Genomic DNA, 27743 nt, shown 5'->3' on the forward strand with positions numbered 1-27743 from the left:
AATGGACCAACACCGCATCAAAGCATCGGAGCGTAACTCTTCAGATTTCAATAAGCAAGCGAGGCAAAAGAAAAGACAAGTGAAGAGAAACCTGGAAGATAAGGAAGAAGACCCTGATGACCTAAGCTATGGAGATGGCCAGTTTTAGGTACTTTAAACTAAAGTTTTTGCTTACAATTTTATGTATTCATAATTATTTGCCGTTTCTCGAAAAACAGGGTTTTTAAACTTTGAACGCAGATTCAACCAAATTTTTACCAAAATTCACCAACATACTAATGCACACTTTAACACAGGGAAATATAGATATATCTAATAGTTCAAAAGAAAAAAGTGAATTAAATTTTAAATTAATAAAATGCATTGTAATATTAAACAATGTAATAAAAAAATATTAAATATGCTTTTAAATCCTTATGTTAAAGTGTACTTTAACATGTCTAGAATACCTGGTAAAAATTTGGTTAAATTATCTTTAATGGTGTCTGAGAAAGCTGTGCTCAAAATTGCAACATAACATGGGGAAGATACAACACTCGTGCTCCCCTTAAAGATAGTAGCACATTCTACAGAGGAAACACTGTAAAATGCGCGAATTGAGACAATGGGCCTCCGTGTGATAAGCATGGAGAGGGAAGATGTAAACGAAAACTGAAAATGGTGAACTAGCAGTGCAACATGTGTTATTGTGAAAACTTTTCATTTGTGAATTTGTAGAAGTTATAAATCCAAAATAAGTGTAATTAAGAGGATAGTGTAAATATCCTTGCACCTTGCTTGTTTATGTGTTGATTTTTATTGGCTCACTAATTACTTACTTGAAATAAAAGATTAAATTCGTCAATGATCCTCTTGCAGCAAGAACTTAGCCAGGAAAAATTGTCGTGGGATCCAGAAGACTGATATTAATATTTTCCCGTAGTGGACAGAAAGTAAGGCCCCATTTTGTTCCTTAAAAGGTTCTTGACCCGTTTCCTTGTTGAGAACGATCTTTCATGTCAGTAATACTGAATTATTTAAATAATAATAAAAATAATTCAAAAGTAATGACAATGTGGGGGGTCCACACCCTGTGGACTTTGCTACGTCTATGTCTTGAAGCTCTATTAATTAAATGTTTCAGAGAAGGAATCTTTCCTGACACTTACAATTTGTTTAGTCTTTCCAATTTATATAAAGAAGACAAACGAAAAGCTCACTAATGATTTGTTATTTTTTTACCATTTTCCAACGTTGTTGAAACATGCATTTATAACTAAATGAATACATTTTTAATTCTAATAAACTATTTCATAACAAACAATTTGGTTTTAAAGAAGGTAGCAGTTGCAAATTTCCATCACTGCTGCTAGAGTTATGGAGATAGTTAATTCAGCGTTTAATGCCTTTGAAACAATATTAATCAGTTGCCCTTTCCCTACCTGATTTAAGCAAGGCTTTCTACTTTGTTCCTTATAAAATGTTTTACAAAGATTTTATTATTATGGAGTTTCTGATAATTCACTTGAATTAATAGTCTTATCTAATTAGTTTTGGCAGTTGGGAGGAAACAATAATCTACCATTAACATCTTAACAGGTGTCACAAACGTCTTAACACATCCTTTACAAACTCATTTAGGATTTTGTTTAAAATAGTATTTCAAGAGTAAATAATATCATAACTTAACTATAACTTCATGTCATAACTTTTCATAAACTACCATTGCTTTAGCCTAAGGTTTATGTATCTGGTTCTAAAGCCTTCATTCTTTTTCTTATCAAAAAGAAAAACATTATAACAATTTCATACTCTTGTGTGTGTGTGTGTGTGTGTGTGTGTGTGTGTGTGTGTGTGTGTGTGTGTGTGTGTGTGTGTGTGTGTGTGTGTGTGTGTGTGTGTGTGTGTGTGTGTGTGTGTGTGTGTGTGTGTGTGTGTGTGTGTGTGTGCAGATGACACTACAATGGTGAGTAGTCATGCAAATCTTATGCAACTGTCATCAATAGTGCAGTGCACAAGAGCTGGCTCGGCAGTGGTTATCATCTACTAAATTCTGTAATCCTAATGCAACACTACGATTAATATTAAATTATTCTTCTGGACTCTAATCCTTCTGTAAAACTATTAGTCTAAAATCTGCATTCAACTGTTATTGGAATCATGGCCGCAGCTAGAGAGGATCAGGGGTCGTTTGACCCGGGCGATAAAGTCATAACTATCGGTTCAATAAGTACAGATAACCGTGTCTGACCGTTAATCACAAAATAACTAGTAGAATTACAATTACGGGAATTAATTTTAGTTGTTTATTTTTACATTTATAAATATAAAACAAATGATTTACAATGAATAAATTTCAGTTATGTCGGTAAGAACGAAAAGGTAATATTTTTTTGTGGTTTCGAACAAACTGTAACTTTAAAGAATCATAACTCAGAAACTTAATATCCGAACAACATCAAATTTTAATACAAGATAAGTACAAGTGTACTGTTTTTAGTACTTCATTTTAGACATGGTATAAAAACGTTTGTTATTAAATTGCCATCTTAACATTTAATCTTGACCGTTCGGTTTAAAAAGGTCGCCATTAATTGGAGCTCTTAAAGTGATTATCTTGGGCTTGTACTTTTTGTTAATCACTATTTGTTTAATTTTTAACATAGGTTTCATTACTCAAATTTGTTAATTTACCGCGGCCGGCGCCTGCTCATTTGAAGGCACAAACCATCAGAATACCGAGGCAACACCGTCCAGGGCAGTGACAATAAGACAACAAAAATGCCTTTTCAAGTTCAACACTGATTCTTTATGTTGTCTTGAGTTTAAAAGGTTATACTCCTGTCTTCAAAATCCATACAAATTTTTGTTAGTAATTGTTATCGTAAAATATCATCATGTTGATGTTTTGACAAATTTAAAATATTTTACACATATTTATAATTAAAGAATAACATCTTTAAAATAATTTTAAATAAAAAAATATTTACTGTCTGAAGCCTATCATTCGAGGGGCTGGATATTTGTATTTCTCTCTGTCTGTCTTTTCTCACGATATCTTGAAAACGAACTGACCTATACACTTGAAATTTTGCAAGAAGTTTCATTTTAATATTATGAACATTGAGTTCTATAATGATGTCTTTCAAACCACGCGATTCGGCTGACGATTATGGCATTGAATTTCTTAATCATGTGCACTGAAATAATACTACCATATTAGTAAGCGTGCACGAAAAATGTCAAGATTTCATCATAAATGCTTTCACTAAGAAGAACGCACTTAGATCTTGAAAATAGCGCGTGATACCAGGAATAACAGCTAGTAGCAAATATAGTAATAATTATTAATTACTTCTGGATAATTTTAAAGCTGATTTAGAAGCAGCATAGAAGGAAATTTTTTAACTGCTTGGGTTGAGTAGAAAAAGGGCGGCAAATGTAGAGCTTGTTCCTCCTAGAAAATTGTGTAGCTGTGGCTCTTATTGGAATTTTCAGTTTTACTACTTTTGTAAAACAGTCTCTAGAATAAAAGTTTTGTTTTGGAAATTAAAACAGTGTGTGACTGACAACTATCTCAGAAATATCTATTTTGGTTTGTTCCAGAGTCATATAGAACTAACTCTCTGGAAGCACTTTCAGTGAAAAACTTCTTTTGATTATAAAAAGTGCACAGACTATGTGCAGATGGTCATTTGCATCGTAATTTATTGCATGTTCTATATTGTAAACATAATTTCCACGATTTTAATTTCATAAATGTATACTACATACAATACCAGATGCCTCTTTTATCGCAATATTGTAAAGGGTCTGAGTCGAAAGGATCTTAAGATTTGTGTTTAAAAAAAAACTACTAATTAAGTACTTGTTTCAAAGAAGTCTTTTACTGTAAAATGAAGCAAACACTCAAGTACTAGATTTTCGTATAACCAATATATTCAAACGGTCGGATAAGCAAAATTAGTTTTGGAAGAGCTGGAGGTATCACTATGTGACTTGCACTGCCTGATCCCATCAAGGCTGAAAGTCTAGAATATTTTTATTTAAAACAGTTGTCCCTGCAACATTCAGGAGTATTTAGACCGTACTATTACGGACACCTGAAAAATGTAATATTTTTAGTACAAGTATATTGTCAATCAGTAATAGTTTAGACTTTGCAATAACATCTGGGGAAACTGGACTATTGTATAGTTGTATATAGCAATAAAGAAAGTTTACTTCAAAAAAGGCAACAATAACTTTATTTACTAGTTGTAATAAGTTAAGTGCATATTTTATCACAAAAAATCCTTTTTATACTATCACGTTTTTATCTATTTCACAAAATAAAACATAACTCATTCCAGCATCTACTTTTTTCTTTAATATTCAATATGTATTAAATTTTGCTTACTGGGAAAATGTGATGTGTGTGTGTGTGTGTAAAACTCTTTGGTTAACTGGCACCATTAAGAACAGTTACTATATATTTTGTTACATTTTATCGTCAGCTCAATTTTTTGATAACTCTATTATTCATTCGGTTATTTTTATCACGCTGTTCTGTTGCTCGTGGTCTTATACGGCTTTGATGTTGATGTGTGCACCTACCAAGTGCCAGTGTGCCACTGCCTTGACCGTCACCAAAATAAGGGAGATGGCAAGTTTTTTAACGCAAAATCTTGGTGGACACCGGACTGCTCTAAGGCAGTCGCTATAAGAAGAAGAAACTTCAAACTCTTCACAATGAAGATGACTCCCCTAGCATACAGGCAATACAGAAACTACACACTATGAGGCTGTGGAGGTGATCCGTAAAGCAAAAAGACAAGCTTGGGTAAGTTTCTGTGAGAGAACATAGAAAATAAAAATAATACACAAATTTGGAGCACAATTAGATGGTATTAGAAAGTGGAACCAAAGATACTTATAACAAGATGTTTTTGCTCAATGATAAAAACTTAAGGTTATAGCTTTTTAAAACTTACCACTCCAGACTATGTTCCTATGAAATCTGAAATCAATCAACCGATCTTTACAAAAGGCTACAAACCAACTTCCATTGGAAGAAAAATTTAGTCTAGAGGAATTAGATATGGCGATAAAATCTAGAACTAAGCTAACAGCTCCTGGTTTGGACGGGGTAAGCTATTTAATCTTAAAAATGTTACCCTTTTCAGCTAAAACTCTACTGCTTAATGTTTTTAACAACATCTGGTCCGGAGCCGAGATTCCCGATGCAATGGAAAACCATCAAGGTATAGGCATTCTAAAACCAAACAAAGAAAAAAAGGTAAGGAAAGCTCATATAGACCCATCTCTCTAATGTCATGCATGATAAAAATCTTCAATTTAATGGTTAAAACACAGATTGGAATGGTTTATCATTAAAAACAAACTAATACCAGACTACCAATTTGCCTACCAAAAAAAGAGAGGTTGTAATGATTTCCTGTTAGCATTCATGGCTGATATTCATGTGAATTTAATGCAAAATAGGATTGCAGCTGCTGTCTCGCTGGACCTGAGCAGTGCCTATGATACGGTTTCTCTGCCCGCTCTGGTGAGTAAGATGGTTTGTCCTGGGTATTCCCCACAGATTTATAACTCATGTACATAAATGGTTAAGCTATAGACAATTGACTTTTGTCGGAAGCCAGCATACCCTCACCAGGTCTACTGTCAAAGGACTACCCCAAGGTTGTGTGCTCAGCCCAATCTTGTTCTCACTTTATATATCTGATGTGGGAATTCAGTTACCAAAAGAGATCCAACCCTTTTTATATGCAGATGATCTCACATTAGTCTGTAGTGGTACACGGTTTGACGGTTGTTGATGCTCGGATGCGAGAAGCCCTGTCTAGTCTTACCCAGTACTGTCAACTGCTGTCCCTGGCAATCAATGTAAATAAGTGCACAAAATAATAATCTTTAGCAGGAAATGAGGCAGACAACAAAACCCAAATTGGACTGTAAATAATGTAAGTATCCCAGTTGGAGATTGCCTCAAAATTTTGGGTATCATTTTTGACAAAAACTTGAATTTTTAAACAACATGTAAGCTGTTTGGTGAGTAAAACTCCTTAAGGACCTAGACATTCTTAAGTCACTGGCCTGCGGAAGGAATGGTGTACACCCTCAGCTACTTTTAAAGGTATACTGCAGTATAATCAGAGCTAAACTAGATTATGGTGGCTTTTTGTTTGGGCATTTACCAAATAGTGTTTTGAATAAACTAAGACATTATTCAAAATCAGGCTCTCAGGTGCATATTGGGTGCTATGAAGTCAACCCCAATTTTAGCTCTTCAAATGGAAGCAGCAGTACCCAACTTGCAGACCAGAAGGAAAATGTTAACTGAAAGACTAGTTTTTCAAAGTACTGTCTGAACCTAACCATCCAGTTTATGTAAATTTAAAGTATTTAAGTATGGCCAGCAAATCATCACGAATACTGGCCAAGAAGACACACACCACTGTATATAAAATCAGTAAGTACTGTAGAAAGGATAGTAATCCAAACCTGTGTCAAAGAAACTAGACTAATTGACAGTCTGGAGAAGCCAATTACTATGCTGGATTTAAACTTATGTTGCAGGGTAGATATTATCGGGATGGAAAATCCAAAATCCGAAATTCCTCCTTGAAACACTCAAAAAATTATTTATAGAATAGAACAAAATAAATGAGGAATTTTCAGACTACATAAAAATTTACACAGATGGATCGAGAAGCGAAACGCAGAGGGTTCTGGAGCAGCTGTATTATTACAAGGTAGCCTAATCATCTTAGTTATAAATTCTGTTTACCCAAAATAGCTTCCAGCTACACAGCCGAACTTTACGCCATAAAGAAAGCAATCGAGATAGCGAATCTTCAACCAGGTAACAAATGTACTAATTTGTTTCTGACTCAAAAGCAGCCATCCATGCAGTCAAAACAGCCTGTAAACTTGATTATATTGATAACATTACATCCCAAATCGTGGAGGAGGTCCTTTCTTCAGAAAAGAAAATAACACTTCAGTGGGTTCCTGGTCTTGTGGGTATTACACCAAATGAAATAGTAGATAAGCTGGCGAAAGAGGCAATTCAGACAGGAAAAGTAATCAAAGATCTGGTCCTTCCGATGGGTGACTTTGTCAGCCATTTAAAATGTGAAATGACATCCTTATACAAAGCTGAAGTAGTAGAACAAAGCAATAAAGGCAAGATGGTATAGGGATGTGCTGCGGGACCTTCCTATGGTCCCATGGTTTAAGAATGCTAAGATAGGAAGAAGTAAACTAGTCACAATAATTAGGCTAAGACTGGGGTCATGCACAGGTAAATGAAACTTTATTCAGAATAAACTGCTACTTTACTGAAAAATGTCTCAAGTGTACATTGAATGTGAAAGAAAGTCTTCAGCAACCTAATCTTTGAATGCCCAACATATGATAGCTTCAGAGAACCATTAATACAAACATTTAAAGGAAAAGAAAGTAAGGCCACCATTCTATCTCAAAGAGCTGTTGGTAAGTTTTGACTTAGGCGTATTGTTAGAAATAGTAAGGTACCTAAATAGTATAAATAGGTCAATTTGATAAAGGCAATGGGTGTTACTAACATTCAAGTATAGAACTCTTCCACACTATCTTGGAGTCATATTTGTTACCTACTCCAGGTTTCTAACAATTTGTATTTATCTCCAGGGTCTGAATCCTTTTCGGAGTAGAAGGTCGCCTGGAGGACCTCGAGGCGTGAAGAAGTTGATCAGTGGGCCCCAACCATTTCCATTGATCCTGTAACCTAAAAGCCTTTCCTATAGCTTGTCCCCCTCTGTGTGTAAAATAACTGAACACTACAGGAACAATTGATTGATAACAAAGTCAGGTTATAGGCAAATACTAACATTTATGTGGAATTGTAATTAACTTCCCCTTCCCATGAAAAGAAACAAGTGTGAAAGTGAAATAAAAAAAAAAAAAAATTAACAAACCCTCACCACAAATCAGTTTAAATGCAATACATACAGTGAAAAAGTGAAATAAATAGTAAGGGTTATTCAAAAACATTCAAAGTGCGATAAAAACAGTGGGAAAGTGAAATAAATAATAAAGACTATTGTGGTTCCATGCCCATATGGTAGCAGAACCAGCTACATTTTGGTAGCTAAGAAAGAAAGAAAGAAAGAAAAATGGTATGCAGCGGTATGCAGACAGCAGAGCACTCTACTTAGAAATATGCTAAGCTTTCGCATGCCAGCAATGGCACAGCATTCAATTCAGGCAACTAGCGTCTGCACCTGGATGATGATTGTTATTTTGGGTTATTTACGAGTGAATGAATAAAACTGTCTGTTAAGTTTATAGTGTATAATTAGTGTTCATGTGCATACATATTAAAGACATCTCTTTATTAGTACAAATTCATGTGAGATAGCAGTGTATAAAATGACAAATTCATGTTGATTTTAGAATCAAAGTTAAAATTGTGTTCCAAGATTATGGCCTGAAGACTAGGTCTTGAAAGAAATGAGCAATTATTTTTGTGTATTTTATGGTTATATTAGTTTATATTGTGTGTTTCTTCAATGCTATTATGTGTGGTAAAAATGACAATGTTCTGTGATAATTTGGTTAGATTAAAAACTGTTTCAAATCTGGGATATGGCTCAGTACGAGTTTTTACCACTATGTGATGTGTTATTCAACATAATATCTCTTGCTTCTTACTTCTGTGATATTGTATTTGATGTTGTGATGGGCTACGCACTGTTTGAGAAAGGCAGATTTTTATGGTTTTCTGTCACACTAACATTTGTGTTGGTATCACTCATAGTCAGTCAAATCGTCTCATTGAGATGGTACTTACATGCTGTTGAAAGTCATGATCGTAGCAAAGAGAAATCAGTTGAAGGTGAAGTAAAAAAAACCCATTTCGGCTGTTAAAAAGTTTGCAAGATGGTCTGTTATTATGCTTCACGTCATTCAATTTGGAGTATTGTGGAGATACTTCAAACTTTTTATTCCAGTGGATCTCAGATTTGTGAAATATGAAGTGAGAGATTTGTGTATGCTAAGATTATTGCATGCATTTTGTGAAGCTGCGCCAATGTTATTAGTCCAGGTATATCTGTTATGGCATGAAACAGCAACCAAGGAATTTACTGACTTGAACATTGTGTCGATGATACTGTCTCTATTTAGTGTTTGTTGGGCCCTAGCTTCATTTAGCAAGAATGTTAGAATGCAAAATGTTCACCGACTTGTTCTAACCTGGCTAGGTGTAATATTCCAAGTAAGTATTTCTTATTCACTAATTATAGGGTTAATTTTTATCTTATTTTCTACCAACGGCATCCACAATTATTCAAATGTAATAACAATGATAATATGAGGAACAAAAATAAATAATATTAAACATAACTCTAGAATAACAACATTAAATAACAAGCTATGAAATAATTAACAGTAAATAACAAACTAAGAATTAATTAACTACGAACAAATAACAAACATTGATTGTTATATAGATTGTTATTAAACTAAACATGCATCAGTGGCACAATTTATCTTCAGCTGGTTTATATTATCACAAAAGAAGTCTACATCTTCAGGAACAACATTGCCAAATCTGTGAAGACGAACAATAGGACCATGATAGCTGTAGTTTTTCAAGTGATGGCCAATTGGAAAAAGACTAACTGGATCTAATTCTTGCAGGAATCAAGAAGGACATGGCCCAGAGAAGCTCAGAAAAATCTATTATTCTATTAAACCCATCGCTTTTAATTGGGGGGCACTGCCAGTGCCAAGCATTTGACAGTTCACTTGTCTCTGTGCCAAGCATTTCTGACAGTTCACTTGTCTCAGTGCCAAGCAATCTTTTGGTTTTTGTACATAGTGTTCTGCTAAATAAATTATATCTTTATCAAAATTAAACATAACACGATGATTGTTGTTGTATTATGTAGGGAGAAAACTGGGCCAAAAATTAAATTATCTTTTTAAATAAAAACACATGTAAAGATTCTTATATAGGTACCAAAAATAATTTTATAAATTTGTAATGTAAACAAATTTTGTCAATTTTGAAGTACAAAAATTGTAATGTTATGGTGTCTATTTATTTTGTTTTATTTATCAAAATAGGAACAAATATATCAAATTAAAAAAAAGTAGGTTGGCCTACCTGTAAAACTGAGTTTTGAATTTTCTTTCTTGTTAGTGAGTGCGCATTGTCTAAAATCTACACCCTTATAGAAGCCGACTCTTATATTTAACAAATAGCTTTTACCAACTGTATGAAATTGTCAGGATGGATATTCTTTCTTGATTTGATTTAATATACGTAGGTATATAATGAGAAAAAACCCGTTTTCAAAATCATTCATAGTACATAGATTTGTAAAATTAATTAAACTTACTTCAGTTCAATACAAAATAAAATACACCACATTTTTCAGTTTGCTTCAGATGTGATGTCAAAATAAATAATGTTCCAAACTTAGAAAGTAGACTGCTAGTAATCTGGGAAAATCCTTTCTTCCATTTCACAAAACCAGTTGCTCACTGTCACCTGGGCAAGCTGTAAAAAATATTGTTCAAGTTCTCTGATATGTAGATCTAGGTCAAAGTTGGTTTTCTTATTTTTAAACATTATTGTTAAATTTATTTTACTAAACATTTTAATTATTATTGTTACATAATAATGAAGTTGTATGATATATCAAATTCTTCAGTAATAAAAGATGAGGGCTGTTTATTAAAGTCCCCTTCTATAGAAAACTAAACTAAATTGTTCTAATTGTTTATTGTGGTGTTATGGTAATTCGCTAGTGGTCAGCCAATTTAATAACAGTACAAAGGTGCAATTCGATTGAGAATACAATTATCATGAATATGTAAAATAAGCAATAAGAATGACATCTATGTTTCAACTAGTCTATATGTTTAATATTATAGGTAGGGTATTGTTAATTTTCCTATCAACAAAAATGAGCAAAAATGTAACAAATCTTAAGTCACTCTTTAAAAATGTTACTTGCTTCTATATCAATGCCAATGTTAGCCAAATGGGCTGCAGTATAATAAAATGCCACCGCCACAATAGAATCATATTTATGATTATCTAAACTATAGAAACAAAAATATTTACACAAATTACGTTATAGATAAATCTTCTGTTTTATACCTAAAATATTAATAATTTATTGATGAATAAAAAACTATCTATGTTATGTGTATGTATTAAAATGTAACAAACAATACTGTTTAACATTTAGTTACTTTTTACTGTTTTTAAGGATAAATGTGTGTGACAGCTAGTGACACATATACTAGCGGTCATTACTCAAATACCATATAAGTGATTGATAATTTGCTTGAATTAACAATATTTTTATTTAATACATTAAAAAGAGCTGATAAACATTAATTATAAATAACTGTAATTAAAATGTTTTTGTATTTGATAGTTGAAGTATTTCTAATTGATAATTTACTACCCTGATACGATTGCAGTGGTGGCCTCTTACTATACTGCAGCCTCCAAATGTTTGGTTATTGAGTTGTAATTAGCACTACATTATTAAGTATCCAACAGGGCCTTAATAAAGTCTTGTCATTGTCCATCTGTCTATGCCATAACTCGTGATAGAAAAATATTAGACTTGAAACTTGATATTTAGCTTCCTCTTAGTTCAAGGACGAAACCTATTCATTTTAGGATATATGGTCTAAGGGCAGTCTGTATGTCTGTCTTTAAAGTTGGTCCAAATGTTGCTCTTGGTCCAAGGAAGAAGTATATTAAATTTGGTGTCAAAAGGTCAAAGGACAGACCATCTATTTTTTGGTTTGGCCTAATAACATTATAAGTTGGCATGAATTTTGTATTTAGCAAAGTTAGGACAGTAGTTGGATAATTTTTTTCATATGTTTCAGTTTCTGTGGCGACTAGGGACAGTGTCCTGTCGAGTTATATCACTGACTGTGTATGCCACAGTTTATGGTCGGTGGGTGTTCCTCGTTGTTGTCTTGCACTGGGTTTCCATGTTTCTCTGGCTTGTCTCGCCAAAGAATGTTTTCCATGGGGAGAGAATTTCCAGACAAAGAAAAGCTGCTTTCTCAACTCTCATAGCTTTTGTTTATGTATTTGCCTACATTAACCTTCAAGAAGTCAATCATCGCCAGAAAATGGTGAGTGACATCTAGTTAACAGTTGTAATGAAATTAGACATAAATGTTTTAAACTAGATCTCAAGTAGGCAGTATATTGTTTAGTAACCATGATAATTTTGCAATAGACCAACATTCAACAGCTATTGTGTGTTAATAGTACTCTACAGAATGAGGTGACACTATGAATAATGAACTGCCATTTCATACAACCTGATTTGAATGTTTTTTTCTTCTTTTAATAGAAATTATGTATCCTAATTCGCGCTCAGTCTGTACCATACAAAGTAGGGTCTTATCTATATATTTTACCATTCAAGTACATCTGCATAACTCTACGATTGAGTAATAAATAAAACTAATTACATTTACAAATTAGTATAATTGAACACAAATTAAACTATCTTTATAGCATATAACAAAGGGTAAAACTCACACAAAAGTGTCCTTTTCATTGCTTACACATACAAATTACTAAATAAAGCAACCTCACGCAATATTAATTTGTTTGTTATTGAACTGTTTTACTCTATTTCTGGTGATATTCGTTGAAGTATTTTGGCATACAAAGTCCAACCTAATGTCCTTTTGGGTCCTTTCGATCAGAACATGTATAGTGAGAATCAGTTCTCTTCTTATAAAATGATCTGCACACATAGCGGCTCAACACTTTGAAGAGGCCTAGCTACAGGTTTTACTCCGATGTAATGTTCAATAATAACATCCCTAAAGTCAAGATAAGTGATTTTCCTGGTAAATTTTGGATGTAAATAGGCAGCATTCCATAGTGCTAAGACATGAAAAAAGATCTTGATGTACCATCTAAGGAACTTCCGTGGTGTTGAATGAATAATAAGACATCATTTGATCTGCATGATCAATTCTACTCATTCCTTTGTTGTATTCAGCAACCATTAATGGTTTTTGTACAACTCCCCCTCTTTTGTTTGTAACATCTTCAATTTTAGGCCCATGAGTAGTTGAAATGGTCAGTGCATACCTCTTATCTCTCCACTTTATTATAGTAACATCACCCTTTTGGCGGCTAATTGTTTCAACTTTTTTCTATTTAAGCTGGACCACTGCATTTCGATTGCCCATTATATCTGATCTTAAGGTATTGAAAAGGCCTGTGTCTTTCTGTAATAGTCTTTCTGCAAGAACAACACTATTGTAGTAGTTTTATAAAAATACTGTATGACATTAGTTCAAGAATTGGTCCATCAGTTCCATGACAACCTGATATGTATGGCCATGCTCGTCATCTTGAACAGTTCCTTTACCACCATAGATTATTATTTTTAGAATAAAACCATCTGTTGTACACAGCTCGTACAACTTTATTCCATGTTTGTGTGCCTGGCTTTTAATATACTGTCGAATTAACAGTCGTCCACGAACCTCAACATAAAATAATAGCCATAGCCTCATCTAAAGATAAACATTTTTCAGGGCTGAAAGTAATTTTCCAAGATACAGTAAAGAACTTGATAAATTTTTTGCAACCTATGATCAAGGAACCTATGGTTTCAAAATGATTCCTGGACATTGTCATTCCAAATATTGTTTATGAATACAGAGAGCTTTGGGATCAATGGTGTTTCAACGAAAGGAAGCCTAAGTTACCCATGAGCATGGAAAGTCAAGAGAATTTTCTGAGTTTATTTTTAGTTTCGTCTGTCCATTTGTTAAACGACGAATTATTTGGTATAGAAGACCCTTTAGAACTGAAGCTCTTTTGTTTATCCAAATTACAAGTTGATCTAATAAGCCGTCATCAAAGAAATTAGAGAAAACTGTCACTGGGTCATTTGCATCTATGTGGACTTGCTTTTGTCTCGTGAAGTCTATTACATTAGGGACATTTTGAGTATCAGTCCATAAAGCTTCTGTAGTTTGGTATTTGTCATGGATAGCATTGTCAATAAAAATATATTGGACATTTGGATCCATTTCTGGTAAATAAGACTTGTGACATTGTCAGCTGCTTCGAGTTGATTTTACTCAGTAGAACCATTAAGATCACCATAAACTTCCATGTTATACATGTCCTCACGAATGCTGTCATCAATATCACCCTCATCAGCATCGTTTGCAGGGTCATATTCACTAGCACCATCTGACGAAAACAAAGAACTTGTGTCTAACTCGTAATCACTTAGCTTAGGAATAATTCTTTCCAATTCACTCCCAGTTACGTAATCTCTATTATTGCCCACCATTTCTACACGTCATAACGTACAAAACGTGACAACTTACTATGCAGGGCAGGGAGTCACTGACCATGTGGACAGGACTGAGCAGTGATGCAACTGCGTTGAAGTAATTCTTGCAGTATTGCCAACTGTTTTGTGCCCTGAGAAGTTGTTCCACCCACAGACCTAGTGCCTCAATGTTGCGGCAAGTTTTTCCGTAGCCCACAATAAATAAATTACCTATAAAATAGACCTTTGAATAATAATATGCTATTTAGTAACATAGGTAAAATGCCGCAAATATGCAGTGGCAGTCTGTGGATAAGATCCTATGCAATGCAAATTAGCAGCGGTGGGCTACAGATATAGACATTTTTATAGCATGGTGGTAGTGAACGTGTTAACAATACAAGGTATATGGTGGTATATGCCAACATCATAATAGAGAAATACTATGTTTTTTGCCTATATACTAACTTTATGAAAGATATTAAAAGATTAGAATTTGAGAAAAGACATTTGACACTGAACAAGAAGTAAAGACAACCTTCAATCAGTATCGGTTTTAACCTTGAAATATTGAAAGCAATTAGTTAAATTGTTAGAATTTTTACAGGTTTAACAGGAGCTTGTGTTTGTTATATACCAAGGGGCCAGTCATGAAATTATCTGTGACCTGGGAATCAAGCCTTTAAATCAGTTTGTACATTTACATTACACATAACAAAAACGTGATAAATCAAAGAATACAAAGTGTTTTTGACTCTTGTAGGATTGTTATATTTACGGTTAGCTGTATCATTAAGTAATTCTTCATACAATTTGAAAATTTATGTTCATATTGCTACATATTACAACATTTTTATTTTAAATTAATTTTAGATGTCCAGTTTTTTATCAAAAGTGAATTGGACTATTTCATGGAATCTGGAAATTCCCAAAATATTGAACGAGATAAAATCAGCATGTTATCTTTTAAATGGACATAATCAACTATTAAATTCATCTTGTCTACACAAGACTGAATAAATATCAGTCCCAAAAATAAGAAATCCTCCTGATCTTTGAGAAAGATTACAATTTGAAGTTTAATGTGTATCCTGGCAGCTTATAAATAAACATGCTTGTATAAATATGTTTCACTATCATCAATCCAAATTTCTTTCAGAATAATTATTTGGACTAATATATTAAGAATTTGTAATTTAAGAGCAAATACGTCAGATTTCTTGCAGACTCGTATATTTTACTGAATTATTACTATATGGTTACCAAATCTACTAAATGTGAAATTATCTAAAATTTGTATGTAGTATCAGAAATTATAATATAAAAAATTAATAGACCTATAGTTAATTATTAAAAACAAATAATACTGAGCACCATATTCTAACACTATTGTAATACAAATTACATTTGTAGCCAAAACCTACAAGAAATTATATGAAACTACTACAAGCCAGTGGTTAATTTCAGTGGGAACGCAAGGGAAACGGCGTTCCCTTACCTCCCAAGAGTGCCGGAACGCAAGGGAACGCTTTTTAAAAACTACGAGTACAAGTTTTAGTTAAAAAAAAATTGTAGGTAGGATCAATATTATGCTATGCTTTGTTTGCGAGTGACTCGTAAGCAGATAGTAAGCGCCCGTACAAGCAGTTGTGAGCTGTGCTGTGATAAGTCTTGCACGGAATCAGGCAGGAGGAAGGTGACGGGCGAGTCATCCTAGTTCGCGCGCATGCGCGGCTGCGCCTCTCAATAACAAAGCAATACCCACCCCACCCCCTTCCTTTTCCCCCTCCATTCCTTCACCGCGCCACCGCCCCAGTGATCACAAGTGTGTTGACTAGTTGACTTGACCTTGGTGTGTTTCGCGTTTTAAGTTACAAGTTGCATCGCATCCCATCACGCTTAAGTTCGTTTTTGAGGTGCAGGTCGTTGATTGTGTGTTCGTGTTTATGCTTATTAGTGCTGGTGCAGCTAAATAGTTTCCTAATTGACTATGACTAAACCAGAAAAATTGTTGATTTCTTTAAACCTAACCCTAAGAAACAAAAAGGTGATGCAATAATGAGAACTGCAGTTCGGAAGCATTGACTACAACTTCAATTGTTGATCAAGATAAAAAAGAAGACGCAATCGGGATCAATGAGGATAATTGCGATTACCATTCCCCTTCGACTTCCTCGTCGGTCAAAATAGTATCCAGGTTGGTGGGTTTGGGATCTGATGCAGACGAAGCTAAGGTTAGTAATGAAAATAATGATTTTGTTAATAGGGGTGAACAGCCAGTTTGTTGGTCTGAAGAACAAATTGTTGAATTTTAAAGCTAAAAATCCATGGTTAATTGTGAACAGAGAGAACTAGGGTTGCAACGTTTGCCGTAGTGTGAGTACTCTAGGTGCAGAGAAAACGAAGGGCCTAAAAGATTAGCGAAGAGTGGGTTTTAGGAACTGTTACCGCTTATGGAAACAATAAAAAAGACCAGCAATCCTCTCTTAGGAAAAAGATATTTTTACACCGTGGGTCTCGAGCTCATTCTTTAGCTGAAAAAATACTCATTGAAGCTAAGAAAGATACAATGAAAAAAAGCTGTTGCTTCTATGCATAAAGAGCAGCAGATTGTAACTGAGCGCATTTTCCGCACGGCTTATAAGCAAGCTAAACTAAATAGGCCATTTTTTGAGTTTGAAACTGAAATTGATCTTCAAATAATGAATGGCTTAGATATGGTGGCGAATCCTACATTCAAATGTTGCTTGCTCCAATATAATTCATCATATTTCTGATGAAATGAAATCAGACTTGATAAATGGGCCTAATCAAGTCAGACTCTAAATTTTCCCTGCTTTTGGATGAAGCCACTTCAGTTTCAAACAAAAATGCTTTGGTGGTTTATATCAGAACTGTTCTAAAGGGAATGCAAAACCCTATGACAGTGTTCTTAACACTTTTTGAGCTAAATAGCACAACATCAGCTGGTATATTACAAGAACTTTTAAATCAGTTACTAGCATTAGGTCTAAGCTTTGAATTCATGAAAGACCATATGATTGCTCTAACTTGTGATGGTGCTTCAGTGCTACTAGGCAAGAAATCTGGCCTTGCTATACAGCTTACTGAAAACGTTCCCCAACTTGTTCATTTGGCATTGTTTGAACCATCGTTTAGAGCTTGCCGTGCACGGATTCCATAGAAGAAGTAGCTGGGATCAATCATTTTAAGATATTCATGGATAAAATTAGAAACATGTTTAGTTGTTCACCGAAAAAACAGCAGGGAGTTGGCAGAAGTTGCTAAAGGGACTAGAGGAGCAAATGTTGAAAATCGGCCGTGTTTTAGATACTCGTTGGGTAGCCTCCAGCTTAATGGCGGTGAAAGCAGTTTGGACAGATTTTAAAATCATTTCATTGAAGCATCTGAAGACAAACAAAGGGACTCGAAGCAACGTTCAACTTACAAAGGGCTCTGTAGTACATTATCTTCTACAACTTTTGTACACAACCTGGCATTGATGTTCGATGCTCTAGAAGAGTTATCGGATTTGTCCTTACAGCTTCAAAAATCAAGCCTCAACCTTATCCAAGCCCACAGTGATGTAACACTGTTAATCAAAGTGTTTGAAAACCGAGTTGAAAACATGGGTAGACGTTCAGTGGAAGCTAAAAATTGATATTGACGATTTGATGTTTCCAAGATGTTAAACTTTGTGTAAGATCCAAGATACCCAGTATTCCAGGAAAAACAGTTTCTATCGGAGCCTCGCTAACAACTTGACTTCAAGGTTGCTATCATCATCTTCAAATGCGGCTGAACACTACACCAAAATCATGAATGACATCAAAGTGATCCACCCATGTATTGGCCAAAAGACTTATCCATCACCTACGGAGAATGTGAGATCCAGCGAATCTGCGATAGATTTAAGATTAGCAGCTCTCAGGATATAATTAGAGACTTCAGACACTTCAAGCAGGGACTGAAGCCTATGTTAAGTGGAGAGAAACCTACTATTCTAGAGCAACCGCCGTCGTTTTAAGAAACTGATTTCCATCATAAATAGTATTGAAGTGTCTAGTGCTGAATGTGAACGTGGGTTTTCTGCAATGAATCTAATTATGTCTCCTCTTAGATCTTCACTCTACATTAGCACTGTTTGCGATTTATTGCGGATCAGGCTCCTAGGAACCTCCTGTGGCTAGATACAATCCCGAGCGACACGTCAAAACCTGGCTGGCGAAGGGACACCATTCTGCACTTGACACCAAGTCAAAACAACGAGGGCAGAAAACTTACCATGAAGACAGCATTGCATTGTGGGAACTTTTTTCCTAAATCTGTTTTTTAAATATCTTTTAGAATTTCAGAACATTAAGTTTTTATTAAAATAAACTAAGCCTATGCCTAACTTATAGTTGTGTTCTGAACTCAAGTTTCTGAGTTCTTTTTTGTACTTACAGTTAGTTTTGTGTATTGTTGTTTTGTTTCTTTTGTAGTTTTCACTTTAAAATATTAACAAACAACTAAAACTAAGTTTACCAACAGGTCTTGGCATTGCCTTACAATATTATACTACAAATCCGTACATATTTGTTATAATAACTAATAAGCAAATAAAATAATCAACCTTAACTTTTTAAAACTACACTAAATTTTAAAAAATGAAACCGTGTTACTCCCACTCTGTGTGTCATTTATTTTGTGTGTAATTTAAACGCTTCCTTTTCCTTTCCAAGAAGATGTTGGTTTATTTTGAATGTATTAATATTGTTTTGTAACCCATAAGGTATGCAATTTTTTTGTAAAATATGCAAACTTGTAAAAAAAAGCTGTTATATTAACAAACATCCATTTACATATTAATATGTATTATTATTACTACTGTAATGTGTATAAATAAAACTGTGAATAAGGCTCAATTTGTTTTTATTTTACCATTCATTAAAAAATTAATATTGGCGAGCTTCATTGATTCAAACAAAATGGTCAATGAAATCAACACCAAATATTTCTGGGAAATTTAAAGTAGGCAACAAGGTGTTAATGGAGTAGAGTAGAGTAGAGAGTAAACTCAATAATTTAAATTCATGTTTTTATTTTCTTACATCCTAATCAAGCACCTTAAAGAAAATAAACAGCATTAAAATATCACTTGGTATTTTATAAAAAATGAATGTATTATTATGTCTGGGTGGCCTAAAAACAAAGGTTTACAGTTATAATTTTCAAAAGTTTTCCTGGGTGAGGGCCCCCCTCCTTCCTGGGGTGTATTCCATACCCACCGGTCTGAGCTTCCCGCTTTAAGAGTTCCCACACCTAAAATTTTAGAAATTAAGCACTGCTACAAGCCAAACTCATTATCTCGTGTTCTTTATGCATGTATTGTGTTGATACTAGTGTATAAGCTTTATGGCAACAAACATATTCTTCTTATTAGTATTATTTGTAAAAGAATTTTAAACTTTGATAAGACTTAACTAAGATAACTTTGATAACTTTAATGCTAGAATGATTCTACAATGACAGCACACTACCTTACTTCTTGAGTTAGGTTACTTGATCTATGTTTGTAAGCATGATGGCCCTTGATTTCCTTATACTATCAGCGAAAAACTTTCCTATGTATGTGTAGTTATGCTCTTTCTTAATTAGGTGTGCCATATTCAACACCTTTCAATACTGTTCATCTAGATGATTTCTGCCAGACGACTTGCCATACTGATATTGAAGTATTAAGGTCCTCTTGACTATTCCTTTACGCTGTATATTTTCTTTTATCTTGCATCTGACAAACTCAACAATAATTTCTCTCCTACCTTCATTCTTCAGACTCAGGCGAGGCCAAGCATCAGTATCATCCGCATTGATTTGGACTCCTCGCACAGTTTGAAAGGCCTTGATGATTTCGCATTTGATTCTTGAGTATTGGTTGTGTCTTGGAATTTTTGCTCCAAACCTTTCACTTTAGCTCAGAGAGCAGTTTTCTTGCCTTAAAGAGTCAATCAGTTTTTCATACTCGCTCAAGATCGCAAATTACCTTTTCAATGTTTCTACCAACTCTAAAATACTTTAATGACAGTTATCAATTGATTTTCCTAACTGGACTACAAAATACAATTGCTTATCAGCGTGGCTGTATAATTTTCCCTTCATTTCACTTCTAATATGACTTCATTGCACGTATTCGAACTTTTTGACAAGGGGGAAATCTCCAGGGTTCATTTACTGATACATAGAAATAGATGTCCTGTTACGTTACATTGACACACTCACTGTTGTATTCAAAGCATTGAACCTTAAGTTTAGACGCTCTATTTGTTGTAACTTTATTACATACACCACACTTTCTACTCATAATTTTAAATAAAATGAAAACACTTCTAATACAATATTGACTAATCTTGAATGTATAGCAATGTTGAAACGTTATTCAAAAAAATTACAAAAGTAATGTTTTTAATCATAACATTTTAGAATTTTGTTAAAAAAAGTTGCTGTTATATTACCATCTTAGTTTTTATTCTTAGTGATTAAAAAATTCAGCATTGGTCTTGTTAAGGAGATCTTAAGAGTAAGAGAATCTTGGTCGTGCAATTTTCTAAACTATTTATAAAAGTTAAACTTTTAACACTGATTTTAATGAGCAGGTTTTGATACTTTACCTTGACTCTACCTTGAGCTGATACTACATTAGTGACAGTGTAAGTAATGTTGTTTGTTTGACGTCTGTTTATGAATATATTCAAAGCAAACAAAGAGGAATATGAAGTTGTGTAGTTGTAAATTTGATTACCAATAAGTTATCACTGATATATTCCCCAAAATGATAATAGAAAATTAAAAATACTGAACCGGTTATATGCCTGTGGCCGGTATAGTGTAAAAAGTACTCACCATCACAATATCTCCAGCTGGTTCTTAATGCTGTTCTACTTTACTGGTGATATAATGACAGCTTGTCCTAAAAAGCTTAATGCTAGTAAGTTATTGCCATAGGATTAAAATCATACAATTAAAATCTTATGATATTGTGTCTTCAGTCAACGGATGTTACATTAAAACTGATAGAACCATTTATGCAGATCTGCCTTTACAGTGAGTTGAATGAGTGTAGTTGTATCATAACTGGCTTATACATAATAAAATAGTGCTTAACCAAGACAGCCTTTGTTAATTTTAAATGTTTCCTATTTAACTTCAAATGTCAGGGTTAAAATCTCAGAGATTTAATTGCTTTAAAAACACCATTTTAAATCAATTTTTAATTATACAAAGTGTAAAAAATATTTCTACTGTGAATATAGGTTTAGATTCATCAGTAAAACATATATTTAAAGATGTTGACCACTTTAAATTTTTAACTTCTGTTTTTTTTTATTAATTAAACCAACATTTTCAATAATACATGTTTTCAAATAGAGTTTTGTTACTACATAGTCAACCATTTATAATGAAGCTTGCCATAGTTATATATTTGATAATTTGGCATTTTGATTTATGAAAATTGTTTGGTAACAGTTGACCTTCTATGTCGTGATGGGGTTGGAGAACGCGTTGCTACTGGTGGCGTGGCGTATTGGTGTGTCACGCAGTCCTCCATGGTACTCAGAGTCTCTCCCACTGTTGGTGGGGTGTCTGTTTGCGGCTGGCATGCTGTTTCAGGCCTTGTACTACCGCTACTTCCATGTCCGACGACTCAACTATGAGGCAGGTGGAAGACTCAGCAGTAACAACTCGACGGCACGACTCGCACCTGCCAGGAAAGATACTACAAATGGCACAAAGGTGCAATGAGATCACATTTATGAGAGTTTAACTATGAGATGTTCAAACATATTCTAATCCTTTAATGTGTTTTAACCCTTTGAGTGCCACAGCGTCGCTAATTTTGACGGTAAGAAAAGTGCATAAAGTGCCAGCGTCTCCAATTTTGACGTTTCGTATTTCGATAATATTTTATATAGTACAAGATTATTTTGGCCAAATAATCAGATGGCTGTATTCAATAGGTTCCAAACTATCAATAAATACGAGTTTTATGTTGTTTCTCTACTATTTTATCTGTAAAACTTATGTTGTTTGGGTACTGGTAATTCTAAGCAATATATGGGTCAACCTCGATTTTTCTAATATTACAATATAATGTTCCAATAGTCAATTAGAAAATGAAATGACTAGAATTTCTTGCCGGAAAGCAGTTATAGGGAGCAGGCAACTCATATTACAATATAATGTTCCAATAGTCAATTAGAAAAGGAAATGACTAGAATTTCTTGCTGGAAATCAGTTATAGGGAGCAGGCAACCGCGAGAATTACCTATTAGTGATCAGGGGCACTGACGTGATCTGGGCTTCAAATTTGGAACTACTCGAGTTAATTTTTTTTCTAAAAGAGCAAGCAGCGCGGAGCGCTGCGCAGCGGGCAAGCATCGTGCGTGATCTTCGTATATACTGAATTGATTCAGGCCAAAGGAATGACACAGATTCCTTTACCAGATTTTTACGGAGATTTTGTATTGGGCGGATTATATTGGTTTACTTTGCTTTCCAGCATGTAATTATGTGTTTAAAATTGTTTTACATACATTACCTACATTATATTGTAATATGTAATAACAATTTATCAGAAATTTTTAATAAAAAAAAAGGATCACGCACGACGCCTGCCCGCTGCGCAGCGCTTCGCGCTGCTTGCTCTTTAAAAAAAAAATTAACTCGAGTAGTTCCAAATTTGAAGCCCAGATCACGTCAGTGCCCCTGATCACTAATAGGTAACTCTAAGCAATATATGACCGTCTGGCGGTTGCCTGCTCCCTATAACTGCTTTCCGGCAAGAAATTCTAGTCATTTCCTTTTCTAATTGACTATTGGAACATTATATTGTAATATGAGAAAAATCGAGGTTGACCCATATATTGCTTAGAATTACCTGGGTACTTATCAAGAAGCCACTATTTTTGGACGAGTTTTCCTTATCGGGGACAAAATAAATTACAGTATTAAAAACAACTGACTTTATTTAACCTATTTTGGAATTTACAAGTTATTACGACAATCAATTAAATCAAAAACTATAAGAACAACATTTCATTATTCGAAAATGTCAGGTCATTCGTGTGTCTATTTGGAGACGATTTGGAGATAGGAAGTATGACTCATCGAGTATTTTTCGATTCATTATGGAAGAAGGAACGTATAATGAAGTTTATTTTGATCTCTGATAAGGAAAACTCGTCCAAAAATAGTGGCCTGTGATAAGTACCTGTACGATGATTCTGTCTTCCAGTCACGCGACGTAGCGGACGAGTACCGTGTTGCGTAACGGCCTTTCTTGTTGTTTATGTGCCGATAACCAAGCATTTGAGTAAATACAAAATAAAATAGTAACTTATACAGTATTTTACTGTATTTCTTTACAAAAGTAATGTATGATTTGAGTTGTGTTCAAGCGAAAAACGTGAATTTTCAATGTAAATATTATTAGGGTTATTATTTAGTAAATGTAAACTTTGATGTAAATATGTTAGCAAGTATTTGTTTCTAAATTTACTAATTATATTTATTTGTGTTGTATTAATGTTTTATTAGATTTATTGGGAAAACTACATCATTACTAAGTAATTTCTAAACTCTGACAAATGAAGTACAGTTTATAAAATGTCGGTACCGGGCAGCATTTTGTTAATACATATAATGCCTTGTTTTTAAAATTCTAGAATAAGATATTACACATGGGTTTTATTTAGAATCATATGGCCTTTATCATGGTATAAAGAAAAAAATCTTAAAAATACCGTATACACACAAATTAGGTCGAAACTTAACTTTTTATAGAAAAGTAAAAAACTTTTTTTATAAATACTGAAGTTTTTATATTTTTATAAATCAAATTTTATTTGTAGCGATATGTATCATATTCTGCATTTAATAAGAAAAATAACAACAACAAAATGATGGAAATCTGTTTGGTAGTTATTTTACAACAGCTTTTTTCCCAACAACTTACAAATATGCGAAAAACAGCGTGGCACTTTATGCATATGCCTTCGGAAAATACCCGTGGCACTCAAAGGGTTAATAAATTAGTGCCTACAGTTTTTGTAAATGGATTTTACTTTAATACAGAAATGCACATTTATGCTTTACAGTTTTTACACCTATTATCAAAAATTTTATATAATTGCACCAAATTTTAAAATATACATATTTTGGACAATGTATGTATACACTGACTTAAAAAAAATCACAATAATAAATGATTGTTTAACAACAATGAAGTCTTGGTCTAATCACAGACAATGCTACATAATGGCATGATTGATACATCTGCTTACCCAAGTAATACAGCACTTCATTATTCACTTGAAAGCAAAATCTATAATATTAGTTATTTCTTATATAGAAAAGGCATGATAGTAAAATTTATTTTGAAGTATTTTATTCAAATTAAAGTAAATGTTACAGGAATTGGTGCGACGCCACAGTTTCAGTGGAGCTTACAACAATAACGGAACAGTTATCGGAGTTACAGTTCCCGCTGACATACAAGAAACAACTCAACCAGCCGTGAAGTACAGGCAAGTCTCTAATCTATATACTTTATAAACACGGTTAAGTGTATTATGGCTAAGGTCTTTTATAAATGATACGTAGAAATGATCAGGGTGGCCACCTGACCGGGAATTTAACGGACCGGTAATAAGCTGGGAATTTTTCTGAGAACTGGGAAAATTTCAAAAATAATCTTTCCATCTTTAAAAACTTATGAAACCAAGACATAATTTGAAAGCTTCTTTGAATCAAGAACTGATTAATCACGAAACATCGTATTTCACGCGACGTGGCTCGTGAAATTGTAAATGAAGATCACCCTCCTAGTGATGAATATGTTTATTATGAATGATAGGTGCATTTGGAGTGTTTCGCTGGGGGTTTCTTAAAAAATAATAAAAATTATTAATTTTATTGAAAATACAACATATTATATACCAAAATATTCATAAAAACATAAAGAATGATTTTGCAATAAATAAAACTACTTACCTTTGTACATATCCCTTAAATCTTGCTCAAAAATTAAAAAAAACTGTTTTTTGAAAAAAAAAATTTTTTACTACAAAAACCACATAGTATAAAACTTACTAGACAAAAATTCGAAGATAGCCAATTTTTTCTAAATTTCATGAAGATAAATAATATATACAGTTTTCGTACAATATTTTACTTGAAAAACCTGTTATGATGGAAATATATGCAGTATGTACATGGAAGAAACCCTTCCATTCACTCTTAAACACAACTACTATCATGCTTTCTCTTCCTCTCTTGATACTTTGGTCTCCAAAAATGATCCAATTTATGGAAACACTCTCTATGAACACCAGAATTGCATCTTGGACACTAGAATCGTGATCTTCCCCTTTTTTTGTGTGGCCACATATTTTTTTTTTTTCTTTTTTCTTTTTTTTCTTTATTCACAGTCTTGGAGATCGGAATGGTGTCAATACAATTAAATTGCAAAGTCTTCAGTCTAGGTTAAAATTTTGCCAGTCCATGTACTCTTTGACACTATAAAACGGCCTCTTCGAGAACCAGCTAACTAGTTTCTTCTTCAGAGTCATTGGGTTGTCATCCTTCAGTTCTTGAGGAAGATTGTTGAAAAATCTCGCCCCGGCGTATGATGGCTTACGTTCATACAGAGTCAGGCGATGAGCAGGAAGGTTATAGTTTAACCCATTTCTGGTTTCATATTGGTGGACTTGCTCATTGCGTTTCAAAGCTTTGGTAGAGGCCAGAACAATGGATTCGACTATGTAGAGACTAATAACCGTTAACAGATTATGTGCTCTGAATACTTCTCTACAGCTATCACGCCATCCCACACCAAACATGATCTTCATAGCTTTCTTCTGTATTATCAATACTCGCTCCAGATGAGTGTGGGCAGCAGACCCCCAAACAGCAACTCCATATCTCAGATGACTTTCAAATAGGGCGTGATAAGCCACCAGTACAGCGTCTTGAGTGCTTGTAGACTTGACTCTTCTCAATGCAAAAAGAGAACTGCTAAGCTTTCGACAGAGATGGTCTAAATGGTTTTGGCAGGAGAGACGATCATCCAGCACAACTCCAAGATGTTTTGTGTTATTCACAGCAAGCAGATCTGGTAGTGGAGCAATTTCATCCTTTATGCTTCCAAAGGTAAGCTGCTTAGTTTTTGACTCATTAAAAATTAAGTCGTTGCTGCTGCAGTAATCTTCCGCGTAACCAAGCGCCACCAATGAATCGATCTCAAGAGATTCTGCTGAGCTTCCAGATGTCAAGAGAACAGAGTCGTCTGCGTACATGACTGTGTAGCAATGGTTGTTGAGAAATCCTGGAAGGTCGTTAGTAAAGAGGATGAAAAGAACCGGTCCAAGGACCGATCCCTGGGGCACTCCCCGTGACATCGGGAGAAGATCGGATCTGATTTTCGACTTGCAATTATTCCGCACATCGTCCAGCTCCACCAACTGCTCTCTACCTTGAAGATAGTTGGAAATCCATCTCAGCGCAGTGTTCTTGAAGCCCAATAAACTAAGCTTCTCCAGAATCAGATCATGGCCAAGGCAGTCGAATGCCTTGGTCATGTCAAGAAAGATGCCAGTGACCGTATCCCTTTCTTCAATTTTATCGATGATATGCTCAACCATGTCCGTCAGTGCAGTTAAAGTCGACCTCCTCCTTAAAAATCCATGTTGTCGATCGGTTTGAAGGTGATTTCGAGACGTGTGATCAAACATTCGCATGAGGACTATCTTCTCAATAACTTTTGAGAAAGTTGAGATTAGGGATATAGGCCTGAAATTGCCGACATCTTCTTTAGGACCCTTTTTATGCAGAGGAACCACTCTGGAAACTTTCAACTTGCTTGGAAATTCACCGAGCCTGAAGGATAAGTTTGTGATATGGACTAACGGAGCTACTAGCTCGTCACTGCAGTTTTTCAATATTTGTGAGGAGATCTCATCAAGCCCAGCAGATCTTTTTGGTTTTAGCTGTCGAATAATCTCACTCATCTCTTTTACTAGTTGGGGATAAAACGGTCAGTGGAAACTCTACATCAGGGGGTTGTACATGCACTTTGTATAGATGTCCTGTTTGCTTTTCATTCAATGTTTTGTCAGCTATTGTAGAAAAATACTCATTGAAATGATTTGCAAGCGCTTCGGATTCTGTAACAACTGTACCATCAATTCTGAGCCTTTGTGTTTTGTGTCCTGAATCTTTCTGGGTCCTTTCTAAATTTATAGATTTCCAAATCGCTTTATTTTCTGCTTCTTGAATGAGCTTAGCATTTGCATCTTTTCTGAGTTGTTTCAGCTTCATATCGTAAAGCTTTTTTAGATCGGACGTATGGCGCATACAATACATAGCCGCTCTTGTCTT

The 27743-nt window shown here is 34.3% G+C and overlaps 1 protein-coding gene across 1 annotated transcript in view; it reads left to right on the forward strand.

The window, feature by feature from the left end:
- Positions 1–8159: 8159 nt before the first annotated feature.
- The window catches only part of LOC124368142 (XK-related protein 5-like), a 37788-nt gene continuing 18204 nt past the window's right edge, over positions 8160–27743 (forward strand). Inside the window, 5 exon segments of the mRNA XM_046825420.1 lie at positions 8160–8883; positions 8885–9244; positions 11890–12144; positions 21834–22100; positions 24780–24892. Of these exon segments, the coding sequence (XP_046681376.1) occupies positions 8614–8883; positions 8885–9244; positions 11890–12144; positions 21834–22100; positions 24780–24892 (1265 nt within the window). The 5' untranslated portion in view covers positions 8160–8613.

This window comes from Homalodisca vitripennis, chromosome 1, assembly GCF_021130785.1.
Source record: "Homalodisca vitripennis isolate AUS2020 chromosome 1, UT_GWSS_2.1, whole genome shotgun sequence".
In the NCBI taxonomy this organism is placed as follows: Eukaryota; Metazoa; Arthropoda; class Insecta; order Hemiptera; family Cicadellidae; genus Homalodisca; species Homalodisca vitripennis.